Source organism: Pristis pectinata, chromosome 18 (genome assembly GCF_009764475.1).
Source record: "Pristis pectinata isolate sPriPec2 chromosome 18, sPriPec2.1.pri, whole genome shotgun sequence".
Classification (NCBI taxonomy): Eukaryota; Metazoa; Chordata; class Chondrichthyes; order Rhinopristiformes; family Pristidae; genus Pristis; species Pristis pectinata.
Genome location: NC_067422.1, coordinates 19,174,438 through 19,194,483, shown reverse-complemented (window position 1 = coordinate 19,194,483; position 20,046 = coordinate 19,174,438). Strand labels below are relative to the sequence as shown.

The 20,046-nt window shown below is 39.5% G+C and overlaps 1 protein-coding gene across 3 annotated transcripts in view; it reads left to right on the top strand.

The window, feature by feature from the left end:
* Positions 1–12,628, top strand: part of dus1l (dihydrouridine synthase 1-like (S. cerevisiae)) — a 47,434-nt gene extending 34,806 nt beyond the window's left edge. For 2 of the 3 annotated variants that reach the window (XM_052032894.1, XM_052032896.1), the window contains exons 12-14: positions 441–478; positions 9,688–9,763; positions 10,594–12,608. In XM_052032894.1, the coding sequence (XP_051888854.1) occupies positions 441–478; positions 9,688–9,763; positions 10,594–10,703 (224 nt within the window). In that variant the 3' untranslated portion in view covers positions 10,704–12,608. Of the gene's footprint in view, positions 1–440; positions 479–9,687; positions 9,764–10,593 lie in introns of all 3 variants that reach the window. The other variant, XM_052032895.1, reaches the window with a different exon arrangement.
* Positions 12,629–20,046: the final 7,418 nt, after the last annotated feature.

Genomic DNA, 20,046 nt, shown 5'->3' with positions numbered 1-20,046 from the left:
CAGTAATTAGTTTATGCCTTTACTGTATATTGTTTGCAACAAATAACAGTGAATGCCATTAGCCTTGCCATCATTTTGACAAACAAAATCTGCCCCATCGTACTATAGGAAGCAATGATATTATCTTGTGGGCTAGAAGGGGAGAGATTTGTTTAACTATGTTAATATTTGGAATATTAGTTTTGGATCTGCAAATTCAGAATAAATTACTTCTGTTTTCTGTAGTTTAAGGTGAGACTTGAACATCATCGGGGAAGTAAAGTGTAATGGGGATTTTCTTTACGCCACGAAATGAGGATTATAAAAGTTATTGGAAATGCCCTAAGAATACATCTGGTTTTACACTTCACAATTTTATATTGATGTTTTCAAAGGTTTCGTGAAACTAGAAATGAGCATGATAAAACCTGTCTCCTTTTAACTTTTGTTTAAATTTTCAGCTAAATATGTGAAATGTGAACAGTGTGGGAATCCAAAGGTAAGATGTCTTTTATTCATTTTTCAGGATGTGTGCATTCCTGGTGAGGCCAGCAGTCATTGCACATCTCTAATTACCCTAACGAGCCACTTTCTTAAACCACTGCAGTGCTTCTGGTGAAGAAGACACTTTAATAAAGCAGTTGGGAAGGGTGTCCCACTGATAATGAAGGAACAGCAATATTTTTCCAAGTTAGGATGATGTGTGACCTGAAAGGGAACCTGCAGGTTGTGATGTTCTCACACACCCGCTGATTGTCCTACTTGGTTATGGGCCACAAGTTTGGGAGGTGCTATTGGAAGGTCATGGGTTTGGTTTTGTACTCTACGGGATTATATCCAGAGCCTAACTAAATTGGCCATTAATTTAAAATGTCCAAACAGTATGATGTCAATAAAATAGCCGATAGCTGTTGTGATTCATTGCTTTGTTGCAGTGCTTTATTTTTTTTGTCTGAAGAAGAATATGAAAAAGATTCTGAACTTTCCTATTGGCTCTGCTCTGCATATGGAATAAATAGTCATAAAGGTCATTAATTTGCAATTTTTTTTCTTGCAGTCTTTCGAAAGTCAACACATTTTGATTTGCTTTTCCTAAGTTTAGTTTTCAATATTTTGCTGTAGGATTAATTGGGCTTTTGTATCTGTTACCTTGTTCCTGCATCCATTTTCAGAATTTTATGCTCACGAAAATTATGTGACGTGAACTCAAGAAAATTTTAAATCAAATACTAGTTAGTAAAGCAGGACACCCCTAACAACAAAACTTAATTTGAATTGGATGATCTGTTTAATTTGACATCAACACTTTGGGAAGTACCTGCATTGGCTTAGTGGCTCATTTTGTGAGATACTGAACCAGGTGTTGGGTTCCATTTCCACTTCCCAACTCAGCTGATCATGGCTGGTGACATCTGGAAGCCTGCAGTTAATCTCGTGCTCCTGGATAAGAAAAAGGTGTCCAAGGTTCCAGCCTCTATTTGCTATCCAGTGATAACTGCTTGAAATTACATGCACATAGATAATGAGGTAGACAGGATCAGATTCAGCTGCCATGTCTTCCATGATCTTGCTGGCACATATATGAATAGTCAGCAGCTGGGTGCAGTACAGAAAACCAATTGGCACTAGGAGAATTGTTAGCTAGGAGTTAGTTTCGACTGGACGGTATAGGATGAGATGGACGGAAGAGTTGTTAAAAAGATTTACAACACTTTACTAGTTATTAAATAATCTATGGTTAAATACACCAGAGTTTATTGTTATATATTACAGTTTAAATGTTCACAAAAACCCATCAAATAAGGTACAGACTTGTTTGTGTAATTTAACACCGTCATTATTGAAGCTGGGATAATTATTGTGCAGTAATTGGATTGTGAAACCTCATGAGTTTTATCATACTCTTCCCAGTTTAACACTTATTTATATGGCAGCTAATGATACACATTTCTCCCCACCTTTGCAATGAGTGCATCTTCTCAAACCTCCAGAGTGAATCCACAAAATAGTTCACATCTGACTTTACTATGCATTCCAGAATTTATTTCATCACAGCTATAGTCCTGATCTCAAGGTTTAAGATTACCTGTCTTTTGATCAATCTAGTTTGGTTTTAAAAAAAAGAGAAAAAGATCCATTTTCTTGACAGTTGAAGAGAGCAGTTTAAAAAATTTAGCTCCATGTGCAGTTTAGAAAAATGGGTTTGTCTATGCACAGTTCACATTTCCAGAAGTTGGTATGGAGTATAACTATTTTGTACTTTTTAGCTATTGGTTTTACTGAACTTCATGCGGTGAAATATAGACTACATGATGATGCTTGTGGCATCATTAAGCTTGAGCAGTGATGAACTCAAGAGGCAATTTTGAGGCTGTGCTGCTGACTAGTGAACCATTAGCTGGCTGTGCAATTAGGAAATTCGGGTGCATGCTGCTATAATTTTCCAATCATTGCTGGTTGAAAACGTTGGACATTGTGCATTGGGAGTCTTGATTGGTCTTGGTAATAAGAATATTTCTCTGCCAGCACTGCAGACTCTTTAAAATTACCCTGCTTTGGTATCGTCATCATTATTCATAACCTTAACTGTTGTGTCATAATAGCAGGTGATGAGAGAAGAATGAGCAATAATGAGACCAATTGAAATCCTAATCTTAAAAGTAGGCATGTGAAATTACCTAACAGCAGGCTTGTGAAGTCAGCTGGTGCTGTCTGTGTAGAAGACACGTAACGTAAAAGTCTCTATTATATCTGCAAGGCAACAACATCAATGATTTCTGTGTTCTTAATATGACACCGTAAATAAATTGACTTTGGCTTTGCAATTAAGCATTTTGATTTAATTTGGGCATATCAAAAGCCTGGTGTGTCTTCCACTATTGTACTGCTGTAATATATTTGATTAGTACATGGAAGTGAACAAATGGGAAACCGTTTTGATCACCTACCTTTGGATTGTTTTTTCTTTAGATTTAGCTTATTCAGTATATGGAAACGTTTTTCCTTCAATCTCAGGTGGATAACTTGTGTTCATGAAAGATGAATTAATTTTAAAAATCGAATAAATACAGTATGTACCAAAAATGGATGATGTGATGCCTAAAAGAATTGCAGATATATTATACCTGCACAAATAAGTTAAATACAAGGAAGGAACAGATGGTCTCATCTCCAGCTACCCATTAAATGTTTGACTGAAACAGTTAAATTGGCTTCAAGATGACACACCTGGTTAAGCAAGATCACATTCTACCAGCTTAATTAGTCACTGAAGATAGCAGTCGTCTTGGGGCCTGAGCTCCTTTCACTGCGCTCCAGGTAATCATACAGTTCAGGTCCATGACAAATAGAATGGTCTTAGCTGGGCAAGCACCTGGTCTGTTCTGGTCTGTGCTTATACCTTACATAGTTTAAATTTTCATGGACTTGGTAGCTCAAACTGCCACACAATACTAATTATCCATCTTAATGGAATCTTAACCAAGCTTGGATATATTAGTACTTGGTCCCCTCATAGAAACCATAGAACAATACAGGCCCTTCGGCCCACCATGTTGTGCCACCCTTCAAACCACACCTAAGACTATCTAACCCCTTCCCCCCTCATATCCCTCTAACTTAAATTCCTCCATATGCTTATCTAACAATCTCTTGAACTTGTCCAATGTATCAGCCTCCACCACCACCCCAGGCAGTGCATTCCATGCACCAACCACTCTCTGGGTGAAAAACCTCCCTCTGACATCACCCTTGAACTTCCCACCCAATACCTTAAAGCCATGTCCTCTTGTTTTGAGCATTGGCACCCTGGGAAAGAGGCGCTGGCTGTCCACTCTATCTATTCCTCTCAATATCTTGTATACCTCTATCATGTCTCCCCTCATCCTCCTTCTCTCCAATGAGAACAGCCCTAGCTCCTTTAGTCTCTCCTCATAATGCATACTCTCTAATCCAGGCAGCATCCTGGTAAATCTCCTCTGCACCCTTTCCAATGCCTCCACATCCTTCCTATAATGAGGTGACCAGAACTGGACACAGTACTCTAAGTGTGGCCTAACCAGAGTTTTGTAAAGCTGCATCATTACTTCGCAGCTCTTAAACTCGATCCCCCGACTTATGAAAGCTAACATCCCATAAGCTTTCTTAACTACCCTATCCACCTGCGAGGCAACTTCCTCTGCTCCTCTACACTGCCCAGAATCCTGCCATTTACCTTGTACTCCGCCTTGGAGTTTGTCCTTCCAAAGTGTACTGCCTCACACTTCTTTGGATTGAACTCCATCTGCCACTTGTCAGCCCAGCTCTGCATCCTATCAATATCCCTCTGTAAACTTCTACAGCCCTCCACACTATCCACAACACCAACAATCTTTGTGTCATCTGCAAACTTGCTAACCCAGCCTTCCACCCCCTCATCTAAGTCGTTAATAAATATCACAAAAAGTAGAGGTCCCAGAACCGATCCCTGCGGGACATCACTAGTCACAGCCCTCCAATCTGAATGCACTCCCTCCACCACAACCCTCTGCTTTCTACAGGCAAGCCAATTTTGAATCCACGTGGCCAAGCTTGCCCTGATCCCTTGGCCTCTGACCTTCTGAAGAAGCCTACCATGCAGAACCTTGTCAAACGCCTTACTAAAATCCAAGTAGACCACATCTACTGCACTACCCTCATCAATCTTCCTGGTCACGTCCTCAAAGGACCCTATCAGGCTTGTGAGGCAAGATCTTCCCATCACAAAGCCATGCTGGCTGTCCCTAATCAGTCCATGTTTCTCCAAATGCTCATAGATCCTATCTCTTAGAATCCTTTCCAACAACTTTACCCACCACAGACGTAAGGCTCACCGGTCTGTAATTCCCTGAACTACCCCTACTACCTTTTTTGAATAAGGGGACAATATTCGCCACCCTCCAATCCTCCGGTACCATCCCCATTGACAACGAGGACTCAAAGATCCTAACCAGTGGTTCAGCAATCTCCTCTCTTGCCTCACGAAGCAGCCTGGGGAATATTCCGTCAGGCCCCGGGGACTTATCTGTCCTAATATTTTCTAACAACTCCAACACATCCTCTCTCTCAATATCTACATACTCTAGAACATTACCCTCACCTACACTGTCCTCAGCATCATCAAGACCCCTCTCCTTGGTGAATACTGAAGAGAAATATTCATTGAGAACCTCACCCACTTCCACAGCTTCCAGGCAAATCCTCCCACCTTTGTCTTTAATCGGACCTATCTTTACCCTAGCCATCCTTCTGCTCTTTACGTACGAGAAAAAAGCCTTGGGATTCTCCTTAACCCTACTCACCAAAGCCTTTTCATGTCCCCTTCTCGCTCTCCTCAGCCCTTTCTTAAGCTCCTTCCTTGCTAATCTATATTCGTCACGAGCCCTGTCCGATCCTTGCTGCTTACACCTTATGTATGCTGCCCTCTTCTTCTTAACTAGTTGTTCCACCTCTCTCGTCACCCACGGTTCCTTCACCCTGCCATTCCTTCTCTGCCTCACCGGGACAAATTTATCCCTAACATCGTGCAAAAGATCCCTGAACATCAACCACATCTCCATAGTACATTTCCCTTCAAAAATGTCACCCCAATTTACACTCCCAAGTTCTCACCTTATAGCCTCATAATTTGCCTTCCCCCAATTAAATACCTTCCCGTCCTCTTTGCTCCTATCCCTGTCCATGACAATTCTAAAGGTTATGGAGCAATGGTCACTGTCCCCCAAATGCTCACCCACCGATAGATCTGTCACCTGACCCGGTTCATTACCTAAAACTAGATCTAATATGGCATTCCCTCAAGTTGACCTGTCAACATACTGTGTCAGGAATCCGTCCTGGACACACTTAACAAACTGCGCCCCATCTAAACCTTTGGCACTAAGTAGGTGCCAATCAATATCTGGATGGTTGAAGTCTCCCATTATAATAACACTGTTATTTTCACATCTCTCCAAAAACTGCCTCCCAATCTGCTCCTCAGTATCCCTACTGCTACCAGGGGGGCCTATAAAATACTCCCAGGAGGCACTGGTGTTGAGGATAATACTGAGTCATTCATCCTTGAATGACTCATTCAAGTTATTGTTTTAGCTTGTAAATGGCTGAGACTCGAACACTGACCCTTGATCTACAAGGTGGCAATTGATTTGTTGCTTGATCTTGTGAATGTTAGCAGCAGATGGTGAAGAGTAGCAGTTAGTGTTGTAATTCACAATTATATACGAAGGCTGTCACTCAGGAATGTTGAAGAAAATACTAGGCAATAACTATGTGAGAGAGGAAGAGAACTTTCCCATACACTAATAGACAAGTAAAAAATCACAAGCAGTAGAAGTATCCAACATTCAGTTTCTGCATGAAAATATCTCCAATATCTGTGCTGTTTCCTGTCTTTTTATTAATGGTGCCCATCAGACATGATCTTATGAGATAAGATTAAATAAAATAGTAATGTAATAATTCTTCATAAGAATCCATTTACAGAAATGCAGAATCTTTTCCTCCAGTTGCTGTTTCTCTTGTGGATTGGCATAAAAGCCACCAGTCTGATTAAATTGTGTTTAGTTGTGATAAGACAGAATAGCCTGCTGGGTGTTGTAGAAATGTTGAGAGAATTTTTGCTAGATGGTGCTTGTTGATGCATTATAATCTGTTTTACGATAATGTTTTATGATAAGACAGAATAGCCTGCTGGGTGTTGTAGAAATGTTGAGAGAATTTTTGCTAGATGGTGCTTGTTGATGCATTATAATCTGTTTTACGATAATGTTTTATTATAACACAAACATGCAAATTGATTTTCAGAATAAAAATAACTGGGATATTTTCTTTTGAGCCTAAATGACTTGTGCATTAAGTACAGCCGATTACTCATCATTCATGGCAATTCTGAACACACTAAAATGAACAAAAGCAAGCACCATCCTAGCAGCATAACTTAATCAACAGGAATTTTGTAAGAACCCAACAATTCTCTTCCTTAAAACTGCACATTGGAATCGGTTTATTATTGTCACAATTACTGAGATACGGTGAAAAGCATGCCATCTAGACAGATCATGCCATACATAAATACAGTTATTGTGTTACAATTACAGAGTGCAGTGCAGGTAGGCAAATAAAGTGAAAAAGGTAGATTGGGAGACCAAGAGTTCATCTCTTGGCATATGAGGTCCGTTCAAGAGTCTGATAATGGCGGGATAGAAGCTGCCCTTGCATGTGCTTTTATATCTTCTGCCTGACAGGAGGAAGGGGAGAAGAGAGAATGACCAGGGTGGGAGGGGTCCTTGATTATGTTGGCTGCTTTCCTGAGGCAGTGGGAAATGTAGACTGAGATGATGGAGGGGAAGCTGTTTTGCATGATGGACTGGGCTGCCTTCACAACTCTCCATAATTTCTTGAGATATTGGGCAGAGCAGTTGCCATACCAAGCTATGATGTGTCTGGGTAGGATGCTTTCTATGGTGCATCTGTTATGCCGAACTTAAATAGCCTTCTGAGGAAGTAGGGACCTCGGTGTGCTTTCTTGGCCATAGCGTCCACGTGGCTGCCCAGCTCCACCTCAGCACCATTGATATATGCAGTGGTGTGTACTCCACCCCACTTCCTGAAGTCAATGACCAGCTCCTTTGTTTTGCTGACATTGAAGGAAAGGTTGTTGCCCTGACACCACTAGGCTCCCTATCTCCTTCCTGTACTCCATCTTGTTGTTTGAGATAATGGATTTCAAGCAGAATTTGGCCACACAGTCGTGAGCGTGTAGGGAGTACAGTAAGGGGCTAAGGACACAGCCTTGCGGGGCATTGGTGTTGAGGATAACACTGGAGGAGGTGTTGTTGCTTATCCTTACTGATTGTGGTCTGTTGGTCAGGAAGTTAAGGATATAGTTGCAGACAGGGGTGCAGAGTCCTAGGTCTAGGAGTTTGGAGATGAGTTTGTTTGGAATTACGGTTAAGCACAGCTCAAATGCCATCTATAAATTTGCTGATGACACCACTGTTGGTAGAATCTCAGATGGTGACGAGGAGGCATACAGGAGCGAGATAGATCGGCTGGTTGAGTGGTGTCACAATAACAATCTCGCACTCAGTGTCAGCAAGACCAAGGAACTGATTGTGGACTTCAGGAAGGGGAAGTTGGGAGAACACACACCAGTCCTCGTTGAGATGTCAGCAGTGGAAAGGGTGAGCAGCTTCAAGTTCCTGGGTGTCACCATGTCAGAGGATCTATCCTGGGCCCAACGCTTTGATGCAATCACGAAGAAGGCACGCCAGCGGCTCTACTTCGTTAGGAGTTTGAGGAGATTTGCTATGTCACCAAAGACTCTTGCAAATTTCTATAGATGTATGGTGGAGAGCATCCTGACTGGTTGCATCACAGCCTGAAATGGAGCCTCCAATGCACAGGATCACAAGAGACTGCAGAGGATTTTAGACTCAGCCAGCTCCATCACGGGCATAACCCTCCCCATCACTGCGAACATCTTCAAGATGCCCCAAGAAAGCAGCATCCATCATTAAGGACCCTCACCACCTGGGGCATGCCCTCTTCTCGTTACTACCATCAGGGAAGAGATACAGGAGCCTGAAGACCCACACTCAATGTTTCAGGAACAGCATCTTCCCCTTCACCATCAGATTTCTGAACGATTCATGAACCCTTGAACACGACCTCATTATTCCTTTTTTTGCACTAATTATTTATTTTTGTAATTTATAGATTTTTGTGTCTTTGCACTGTACTGCTGCCGCAAAACAACAAATTCCACGACATGTGTCACTAATGATAAATCTGAAGAAAGCCAAGTGTATGGAAGCACCACAACATGCAGTTTCTCTCCAAGTCACTGCTGACCATCTGGACGATATACTTCCATATTGTCTTCATCACTGGGTCCAAGTCCTGAAACTCCCTACCGAACAGCACTGTGGGCGTACCTTCACCAAAGGACTGCAGCAGTTCAAAAATGTGGCTCATCGCCTTCTCGAGAGCAATCAGCAATGAGCCAGAATTGCTGCCTTTGCCAGTGATGCACAGATTCCAAAACCGAATTAAAATTAGCACTCCATCTACAACACCTTAAAAGTATACTGGAATATGTTTAAAGGGCAAGATGGCGAAGAATTTAAAAGTGAAATAACTTGGCATCAGTCTCAGTCTTTCTAATCCATGCAACATAATTTGATGTCTTTAGGAGAAACATGGTCAAATTGTTAAGTATGGTGAAAGTTGCATGTCTTTCAGAAAGGAATGATCTTTATGTAGAGCCCTGGAGAAAACCCTTAGGCAGGGACTTACAGGATTCCTTCTTTCTAATCCTTGGGACTCCATATCTCCCTCACTCAGATGTTCTGGTTATATTTAATTGCCATGGATCAAAATTTACTTTTCCAGCTGTGTTTGGGATTATACATATTTTCTAAAAAAAAAACATCTTATCACTTAGGCCTTGGGTGCTTTACTTCCCACTTAAGTTCCTAGTTTGGCATTTGGGCAAAGAGCTTAACATTAAGGTAGCCATGGAAAAATGTATTTAAGAGTTTTGTTGTATTAACAGTGATGTTGAGCCATCAAGTGGGAATCAGAACTCAGCGCTAGCAAGTTATTTTAATGTTTGCGGAGATTTGAATTTAATAAGTGAAACCAACTATTGAACAGCAATAAATTTCAATGTATATTTTGTAAATCTAGGGAACAAAATGTATTTTCAACTTATGTCGTGGATGCTGTAAGAAGAAAGCGTTCAAAGAACTGGCTGACTGTGCAGGTCAGTAAATTCTGAACATTGTATAACCAATTAAACCCTGGTATATGAATTAAAAACAAAGTGCTGGAAAGATTCATCAAATCAGGCAGCATCTGTGGAGGGAGAGGGAAATAGTACATAAATATTTCAGGTCAAGCTGGAGATCTCTCTCACATCCTACCCCCCTCTATAAAAGTCTATGAAAGTTGCAGCCATACACTTTTCAAATCTTTTTCTGCAGTTTCGAATTTGATTACAGTTCTTTATTCAGAGACATATGGAAATCCCATAGAGTAAGTTTTAACATCCCAAAACTACTATTAGCTAACCAGCAAGAGGCTAAAATAGGCTTCATAGCTGGGCAACAGGAGGGCTTTAACCCATGCAGATTGAGATCCTGAAGGTGTACTTAATGGCATTGATGGTAATTTTAAAGAACACATGCCTGGCACCTGAGCACTGTTTGCTACAGCCGTTTGTCCTAGTGTTTAATAGTTTACAGAAAGGAGTCCTCCTCAGCTGATCAGCCATGAGAAATTTGTATTCTTCTGAGAGTTCCTCTTCTTTAACTCTTCTTAAAATCCACATTTCACTAAGCTTTTAATTACATCTCCCTATATTGCTTCGGTCTTGTCTTTTTTCCGATTACGCTTCTAAAACCCATCTCAATGTTTGCATACGTTACCAGTACAACATAAATCCAAGTTTTTGATCATATTGGAAGCAAATACTCACTTCTATGTTACAAATTACAGTGAGACCAGGATGGGGCACAGCTGAGATATTGATCATTCCATCAACTTCAGTCAGAAGATAGCTTTTAATGAATTTGTTTTTTGGTTTATTGGTAGGTCATGGATTACTCTTCAAAACTAAACATGAGAAGAGGTTGAAATGGAAATTATTGGAAGAGGGAATACTGGAGAATGGAGACAGAATTCATGAACATTTGGATTCCTGAAGAAATTGTCCATCCCATTGAATTTTAATGGGAATTTGGTTTGTCGCACACACATAAAAATATATTTATGCACAGGGCTCAAGGTTAATTCTTCTTTCACCATTCAAGTATTAGTTATTTTTGAACTATGGTAAGAAGCATACTAGTCAACTAACTGCATTTATCTCATTGTGATATTTGCACAGTATTCCCATGTCCCAGTTGACTAATTTTGGTTTCCTGGTTGCCTCTCTGATTTTAATACTTAGCTGTTGAGCTAATGAAGAGAACATTAATCAACAAAATATGCTTCCAATAACTATTTTAAATGCCTTCCTTGCTGTAGTCCTTGGAGAATAAAAATCCAAAGGAAAGGTAAAATAATCAGTCCAATAACAGATGAAATGGTCTCCAAACTGATAAATTATAATAAATTTTCCCTAGGCCTCAGTATCTGCTAGATTTCAGCTAATCATTCTTAATCTTTTAAAGACATTTGCAAGAAGGAATTTTGCAGTGTATAATTTCCATCCATGGCAGTTTGTAAAAGATGCTTCCCACACATAATTGACCCAATGACATTTTAAAGAAAGTAGAACATTTTGGTATTATCTTAGGTGACACTGCAGTCTCCAAGGAGTTCATCAGCACTAAGCACTAGTTTTGGGAATTGTCATGACCTCTGCTGTACTGAACACTTGAGCCCCTCTGTGCAAGGCTTGCTATTTCAAGAAAACCTGCCAGGAATGCAAACAAAGGTCTGATGGCAGTGTATGCTTGAAGTTACTCTATTTCTGTCTTTTGCTATTATAAATATTGATGTCCACTGGGCATTGCCAATGACAATAATTGAGCAAATTATTTTATGACTGAGCTTAACAGATGAGATTCTTTTCCTTAAAACTGAGTGGCATCAAAGAAATGTAAATGCCATCTTAAAATAAGTACATAGTATTAAGTTGTTAAATTATTGCTAGTACAGTAATTGGAGTAATCTGAAAATGGAGTACAATCAATTCCTACAAAAAAAAACTACAATGTATTTGATAGGTGGCAGCTGACCGAACATATAAATCTCAGAAATAACAATCTTTATGATGGAAACGGATGTATCAGTTTACCTTTTAAGACTTCTATGTTCTGATTTTTATTTTTATTGCATAACATTTGATTCATGACTGTACAGTATGGTTGGTTATAGGATAAACATGAGCAGAAGTTCTCTGTGCTGGAAGTGACTTCTGTGTAATGTCTTTTAATGCATGCAGGTCAAAAGTTCTTGCCTGAGCTTTTTTTTTAATAATCCATTTGACCCTGAAGCTTTGAGTGCATCATCACTATTAGAGAAGGATAAAGCAAAATCATGTAACTTCATTCAATTCATGTTATTATAGGTACTCTGATCACTAGCCACAATTCTCACAAGGGTCTGCAATGGTTTTTCTTGCCATTAAAATAACTAGCAATGTAAAAAGCTGCTGGTATTCCAGATACAAGCATGTGCTCAGTGTCTTAGAGGGTGAGATTCATCAACAGTGATGCCAAACAGGCTGTTAGTAAATTAAAAAAGGAGAATTGGATTGAATCTCTACCAACTTCCTCATTTGCTTCCAGCCCATTTTTCCTTGCATACCCTCATTTAATATTCCTTGCCCTTTGAATCTGGGCAAATACAATTGAGCATGAAGCCTTTGAGGAAAATTGTGAGATTTTATTAAGACTGGATCTGAAGTTTTATTTTATTTTTACATAGGCATTCAGTGACAGGAATAACGAAATTTGCTGAATTAAGGAATTTCTAAAACCACGTCTTAAACGATATTTTCTGTGCAAGTTTAAAGGAAACATTTTGTTAGATTGGCAGAACTGTTTAATGGTAAATTTGTAATATTTGTGACTGTTAATATTTTCTTTGGAATTATTTAATAAAACTTCAATTTTATGTATAATTGTTCCTTTCACAATTGTGCTTTTAATTTCACTCCATTTTCTCTAGCGTGTATATTTGTATGAAAACTATTCATGTTCCACAAAGCATTTATTGTAACAGGGAATTTCAAATATTTCAAGATAATCAAGCAAAGCCAACAGATATTTGCAAAAGGAATATCATGTTTAACCAATGTGTTGGGTTGCTAAATTCACTGAACAACATTACTGTTTGGGAAAATTACCAAGTTATTAATTACAAGAGGAATAACCTCAGAGTAGGGTTAATAAGAGCACGGTGTTCAGAAAGTTTCCCTGTGTCTTTATAGCCTTTAAAATGAGATATTGGTAATTTATTAAAAATATGTAGGTCAAGATTGTTTATGCAAAATCATCCAGCATAATAAGGCAATGATAGAAATGTGTTTACAGTGAAGTAGTAGATGACATGTATTAAATTTCCTTAATGCATTTCTATGTTTTCAGTGCACCTGTGCATTAAAATAAAACATAGGACAATGCACTTATTAAAAAGTTAATATCCCCTTTTATTTATTTTGCATAGTGGCTGGAAAACTATTTTCTTTCACAGCGTGAAATCCCTCAGTCCAAATATATATTCTATATATTAAATAGAAATGGTCCCTTGATCAGTGAAGTCCAGACAGTTCATGCATTTGGAATGATCATCACCAAAGAGGTAAAATCCAAACTTCTCATTCAGCTATTAAACTTAATTCTCCTTAAATATCTTTTTTAACTTGGCTATTGTTCCTTGTTTTTGTTTTCATTTCGTGAATGGAATATAAATGGAAAAGCATATTGAGTGAAGGTGAATGGAGGGAATGAATGGTTCCATGTAGAACAGTGAATTCTACTTTAGATTCCCTTGGCAATTGATGTTTCTGGTATCTGGCTGTGGAATTTCATACTTATATTAAGTTTGGGAGAGAAATTAATAAAAATGCTTGGTTAAATGAGGGCAGATGAAAGGCAGAAACCAGTGAGTCATCCTGTGTCTTTCTGCAGCTGCAGAGCACTGCAATCTAGACCTCAGGCCCTGATCACATCTTGAGTGCTTGCACACGTCATCAGGCACCACCTTTTATGACTCGGGGTAAAGAATAAAGGAATCCAATAATTATATTGGTGCTGTTATGAATCTTAACTATTGGAACTGCAATCCAACATGTACATATGGTAACTCCAGGGCTATTTTCATACATATTCCAGGGATAGAGGCCCAAAGTGTAATTTGGAGCACCTCTACTGAATGCTGTCAAGACCTTGAAATCCAGTCTTCAACAGCTGTCCTACCTAAGATCTGTTTGCTGATGCAGATCAACTGGTGAGAGAATCTTACAAAGCTATTCACTTCCTTTATTGCTGCCGACATATCGATGAAGCAGTGCCAATCAATAGTGCCATTAGTTGATTAGACGTGGAACAGAATGGTGTAGCATCCAGGTAGATAAATCATCCTGATCAAATAATAGGATGTGTGCCAGAGGGTGAACATGAACAGCCAGCTGCAGAAGCAGTGAGTACAGTTGTGCCAATTACTATGACACGCTCATGCATGGGGACTCATTCCTTCCCCTACTGATATCCAGAAGCCTACCACACTATAACAGCATGCCCTGGATGGCGATGTAATCCCATAACTAATAGGCCAGGTCAAATGCTGCAGTCCAGTTATGAATTATGATCAATTTCTTCCTCCTCTTCACCACAATCACAGGTGCCAGTCTTCAGCTAATTTGATTCTCTCCACATGACATTACTGAGTGAACAGGATGCAGGAAAGGCTATGGAGCCAACCAATATCGCAGATGTAGTGCTGTAGATGTGCTTCAGAACCAGCCATGCTGCTAGCCAGGCTGATCAAGAACTGCCACAACCGGCGTCTACCTGACAGAGGAGAAAATTGTGCCTTTATATCCTGTCCACAAAAAGTAGTACAAATCCATTCATCAGGATATTTTCAATCAGCAACGTAGCAATGGATGGTGTTGTTGACTGTGCTATCATGCGGCATCTACCAATAACTTCACCCCAGGTTGGTTTGTCAGGATCACCCAAATCATTACAAACTTAGTCCAAAATGGACAAAGGATCTAAATGCCAGTGATAAGATGAGAGTGACATCAAGGTGGTGTGTGACTGAATGAAGAATCTTTGGCAAAATTATAGTCAATGAGAATTGGAGAAAAGCTTTCCATCCAATTCTGTTTTTCTTTTTGTACTACTGCAGTGTACTTATGTATAGAATGATCTATCTGGATGACATACAAACAAAAGCTTTTCACTGTATCTCAGTACCTGTGATAATTTACCAATTAGCATTGGTTGCAATCAGATCTAATACAAAAGAAGATGGTTGTGTTTACTTGAGATCAATCTTCTTAGCCCCAGGGTGTTGCTGCAGAAATATCTAAGTACGATGTTCTGAGACCAGCTTCAGTTCCTTCATCAATGAACCTTTCATGTCAAAAATGGGGATTTCTGCTGATTTTCATGGTGTTCATTTTTTTCATACTCTTTAGAGAGGGAAACAGACCATGCCCTAAACAATATGACCTAAACAATGTTCAAGCTTGGGCTGATAAGTGGTAGTTAACACCCACACTATGCAAACAACAACCGCCACGAACAAGAAAAAGTCGAACCATCACTTCCTGATGTGAGACTACTGTTATCAAACTTCCATCATCAATATCCTACTGGTCAACACTAATCAGAAACTCAACTAGACCAGCGGCATTGACACTTTGTCTCAGAGAGCAACTCAGAGGCTATATTCTGTTGTGAGAGACCAGCCTCTTGATTCCCCTGAAAGGCCTAAGTCAGGAGCACAATCAATATTCTCCACCTGCCTGGAGACATGCAAGTCCAACAGCACTCAGAAAGCTCTGCTATTCAGGACAGAGCTTATATGATGAGTACTTTAATCTTCTATTTAAACTTTTACTTTATTCACCACTGGCACTCTGTAACTGCAGAATATTCCTTCTAAAAAATATACAGAAGTAATCCACCAAGACTGCATTGATAGCATTTCTACCCCCTGTTCACCCTCTCCCAAGATACACCAGGAAGGTTAACAGAGGACAAAAATGCAATCCATGACAACTAAGTTAGGCTGATGTTGATAAAGATGCTTTTTGCCATTGAAATGCACAGGTGGAGATGACTTTATTTATAGGGAAGATTGAGCACTTGTATCCTGTCAATGAGAGACTGCCATAAGAGTCTAGCTGGCTGCAGATGTGTTTCCAACTAATTATGTAATGCCATCGTTTTGCACAGCATTTGGCATGATGTCCTCCATCATCTGCTGCATGCTTGTCTCTCTTGGATGACAAAATTATAGTGCATGCAGCAAGCTTCAATGATATTGAAATCTTTGCTGGGGCAAAATATAAGAACAGCTAATGTGTCTCTTAAAAATGCTTATTGTATTTCTGTTTGTAGTCCAGGTGACTGTACTGTTGTTGTCTGTGCTTAGTTTCCGCCCACGACTGCCTTGAAGACTGCTGTTTGGAAAGTAAGCACTCACTCATAGAATTTGTTTCTGAAAACATTGTTATGTTCTGCCTAAACCCTGGTCTACAGAGGTGAAAATAACATCCAGAAATTCAGTAAATTTGCCATGGATAAATGGTTTACAACCCTTTCATTTGGCTATAGAAAAAATGATGAGTTTGTTTCACAAACATAACTGTTTCAGTAAAAATTTGCTACTGAAGCCAGGCCCCCTAACGGTTTGAAAGTAACAACCAGAATAATTTGTGAAGGTAAATACTTCCTTTTAGATATTTTTTCAAGATCTGTTAGTCCCCTTTAATGCTGACTGCTTGCCATGTCAGCAAATGAAGGAAATAAATATGCACATTGACATAATACCTTTCACAGAGTCAAGACATCCATAAGCTCTTTGCTGTCAGTCAAGTACTATTGAAGAGTATCATTATTGCTTTGTAGGAAACACAGTGGCTGAGCTTGTGCATATGCCTACAAATAGCAGTGTGGTGATGGCGAAGTTACCTGGTTTAGAGATGATGATTGACCAATGAATATTGGCTAGGACACTACTGCTCCTCATCAAAATTGCACCATGGGTTTGCTACATCCAATTGAAATATCAATTTAATGTCTCAGCAGAAAGGCAGCATCTCAACAGTGCAGCACTTGCTCAGTGCCAGGCCTGTTGTGTGCTGAAACTTACATGAAATTCAGAGACTACCCAATGAGCCATAGTTGACACCGCATGATTCCAGGTCAAGTTCAAGGCACAGGGCATTGCCCTTGTGCACCTTAATAAACCATTGCATGCTCACAAACATCACATTACAAGATATTTTAAAGTGAAAGTTTTCAATGAGCAAGCCAACCAGAAATTGTCATATGATGCAGAATGACTGGAAATCTGGACAGATTAATTTCCGATGGAATTTCTAATTTTCTCATCTGCTCCAGTAATATCAGGAAATTTATTTGTGACCTAGAATCTATGCAACGAAATTAAAGTCTGTGCCCCTGTTGTGGAAATCTATCACGTCACTTAGTTGAGCTGTGGATTATCTCATTTACGGTGGTCTGAAAGCATAACATGGCATTTCCTGAGCAATAGAATAATTATTCTTGAGTGTAACTGAGGTTTTGTGTGAAATTGCTTTATGATAATTTAGAATTTGATTTTGATAGATGGGTAAAGTTCAACTTCAGTAGATCACTGTTTATAAATCAATAAAAAATATTTCATTCAAGATAAAGAGAATGACTAAGCATGTAAAGGTCATAGAACAAAAGCAGATTAAAAGAAAGCACTTTTTCTTGATGTATTTGTCTATTTATGAAGATTATTAGAGAAAATTCTAGCAAAAATACTCTAATCTATGAAGTGAAGATAACACACCCGCTCTAGTGATCATTTGGTGGAGGTTTTGTTATTGTGTACAGAAATTTTCCAGCAACAGCAGCCTTTACTCTTCAATGGTTTTTATCTATACATTTCCTAGTTGTGGTTTCAGCACTACTAAATGAGGACACTTCTGTTAAAGCCTTAACTTTCACTCTGAGTCCTAATGAAGGGTCTCAACACAAAACATCGACTGTTTATTTCCCTCCATAGATGCTGCCTGACCTGCTGAGATCCTCCAGCATTTTGTGTGTGTTGCTCCAGATTCCAGCATCTGCAGAATCTCGTGTCTCCCCTTAACACTTCCTTGCCTGTTCTTCCTGGTTTTACTGGCTTATAGAAGATCCTTTAGACTACTTTATAGGCAAGGAAATTGACCACAGTGCGCTTTGGCCATTTAGAATCAAATTGTCCTAGATCTACCAGGAAATGGACCTTGCATTGGTTTCAGGCATGTACCCTGGAACCCAAAGTTAATGCTTCTGGAGAATAAGTCCAGATGCCTACATATTATGTTGGCACTCTAGCATCTGTTTTTCACCCAAAACATGGCAAATATAACAGCCCGTTTCAGTCATTATGTCTGTTATAATTTACTTTTGCTGCTGTGGTAGACCCACTTAATTCTGAATTTCCTTTACAGCATTCATATCAGCCAAGCAAGTCTTTTTAAAAACTGTTTTATCATTTTATTTTTTATTCTTTCCTGACACTACGATGGTAAACAGGTTTTATGTCAGTTGATATTCACTTCTGATTTTCTCTCCCTCCCTCCACACGCTCCACCCTGTTTCAAGTGACCACCTCTGGAGATCACTTCAGGTGAAATCAAGACCTGTTCATGCAAAGAACCTTAGGTTTCAACCTGCTCTGAGTGAATGCGAGTATAACACAGAGATGCTGCACACCATGCTGAATTCACTTCAACTTTTGGTTTATTTTTAAACCACACAAGAAAGAGGTTCAGATTTGTGGATCTGTCACTCCACTTTTGCTCAAATGGTTCCTTATTAATCTACATCTCTGATCATTTTAAAATGAGGCAATTTTTCAGTAAGTGGAAATTCATCCAGATCAATAAGTGAATAGTTACTGTCAAACAAAACAAGGATGGTAAATGAGAAGTACTTGTATTTACATCACTTTATTAATCTAATGCAATGAGATAGCAACCTATGTCCATGTATCAAATTTAACAACAGAATCACTTTCTTTCCTCTTAGCCTGATATCATTTTGTTTTTACAAGGCTTTTAAGTGAATAATTATTAATTTTTGCCTAAACCATAGAGTTGAAATTGGGAGAGCAGCATAAAATGTAATTCCCAGGGTAAGAGTCAGCTACATAGAGATGGATAGATATTTCTTCAGTCAGAGAGATTTGAAATTTTGGGATTCTCTACTGCTAAGGGATACAAGATAAGATAAGATTTCTTTATTAGTCACATGTACATTGAAACACACAGTGAAATGCATCTTTTGCGTAGTGTTTGGGGGGCAGCCCGCAAGTGTCGCCACGCTTCCAGCGCCAACATAGCATGCCCACAACTTCCTAACCTGTACGCCTTTGGAATTTAGGAGGAAACCGGAGCACCCGGAGGAAACCCACACAGACACGGGGAGAACGTACAAACTCCTTACAGACAGCAGCGGAAATTGAACCTGGGCCGCTGGCACTATAATAGTGTTACTCGGTTATTCGTTCAATATATTAATGGATTGTTGAACTCCAGGTGAATTGAGGGATATAGAAATACAGCAGGAAAATAGGATTGACCTGGAAGATCAGCCACTATCTTATTGAACAGTTAAGCATCCTCAGGATGCCTTATGACCTGGTCATGCTCTGTTTCCAATATTAGTCTGTTGGAGCTCAGTAGCATAGTTCTCACCATGCTCTGCACTCTGATTTTTCAATCTCAGGCATTTGAGGTTTCCAGATGGAGACCATAGGCAGGAATTTCATTTACAGGAAAGAATGCCGCACACAAGGAAAGTGAGTGCTAATCCTCTCTCCCTATCCTGTACCTGAACAGCATTTCCCCTGAATTTCCTGCTCCACTTCTCTGGCAGCTTCATCCGACTTACAGCAAAGAGGAGTTTTTTTCAGAAATGGAACCACTGAACTGAGTATCAGTAAGTAAAAATAAACTAATAGTTTTTTGCAACAAGTACTTAAGCAGACAAATCATTCAGTCTAAAGAACCAGAAATAAATCTATCTCTTGACAATATCTGTCTGCCACTGGGTCAGATTGCAGTAAAACTGTAACAAGGAAATAAAGGGGACAGTTGGGTTGAGGTATGGATGGTTGGATGGTGTGTGTAATGCAAGTGCGGCAACAATCAATGTCAGATTATATGCAGAGGTTCCTTGTAAAAGCGCTGGTGCAATTCAGGACGAGACTTCTCCCGCCAACTCCTGCTTCCCCCTCCCCTCCAGTAGAATGGGTATTAATATTTTGCTTGTTACAGTTTTAGTGCAATCTGACCCAGTGGCAGACAGATATTGTCAA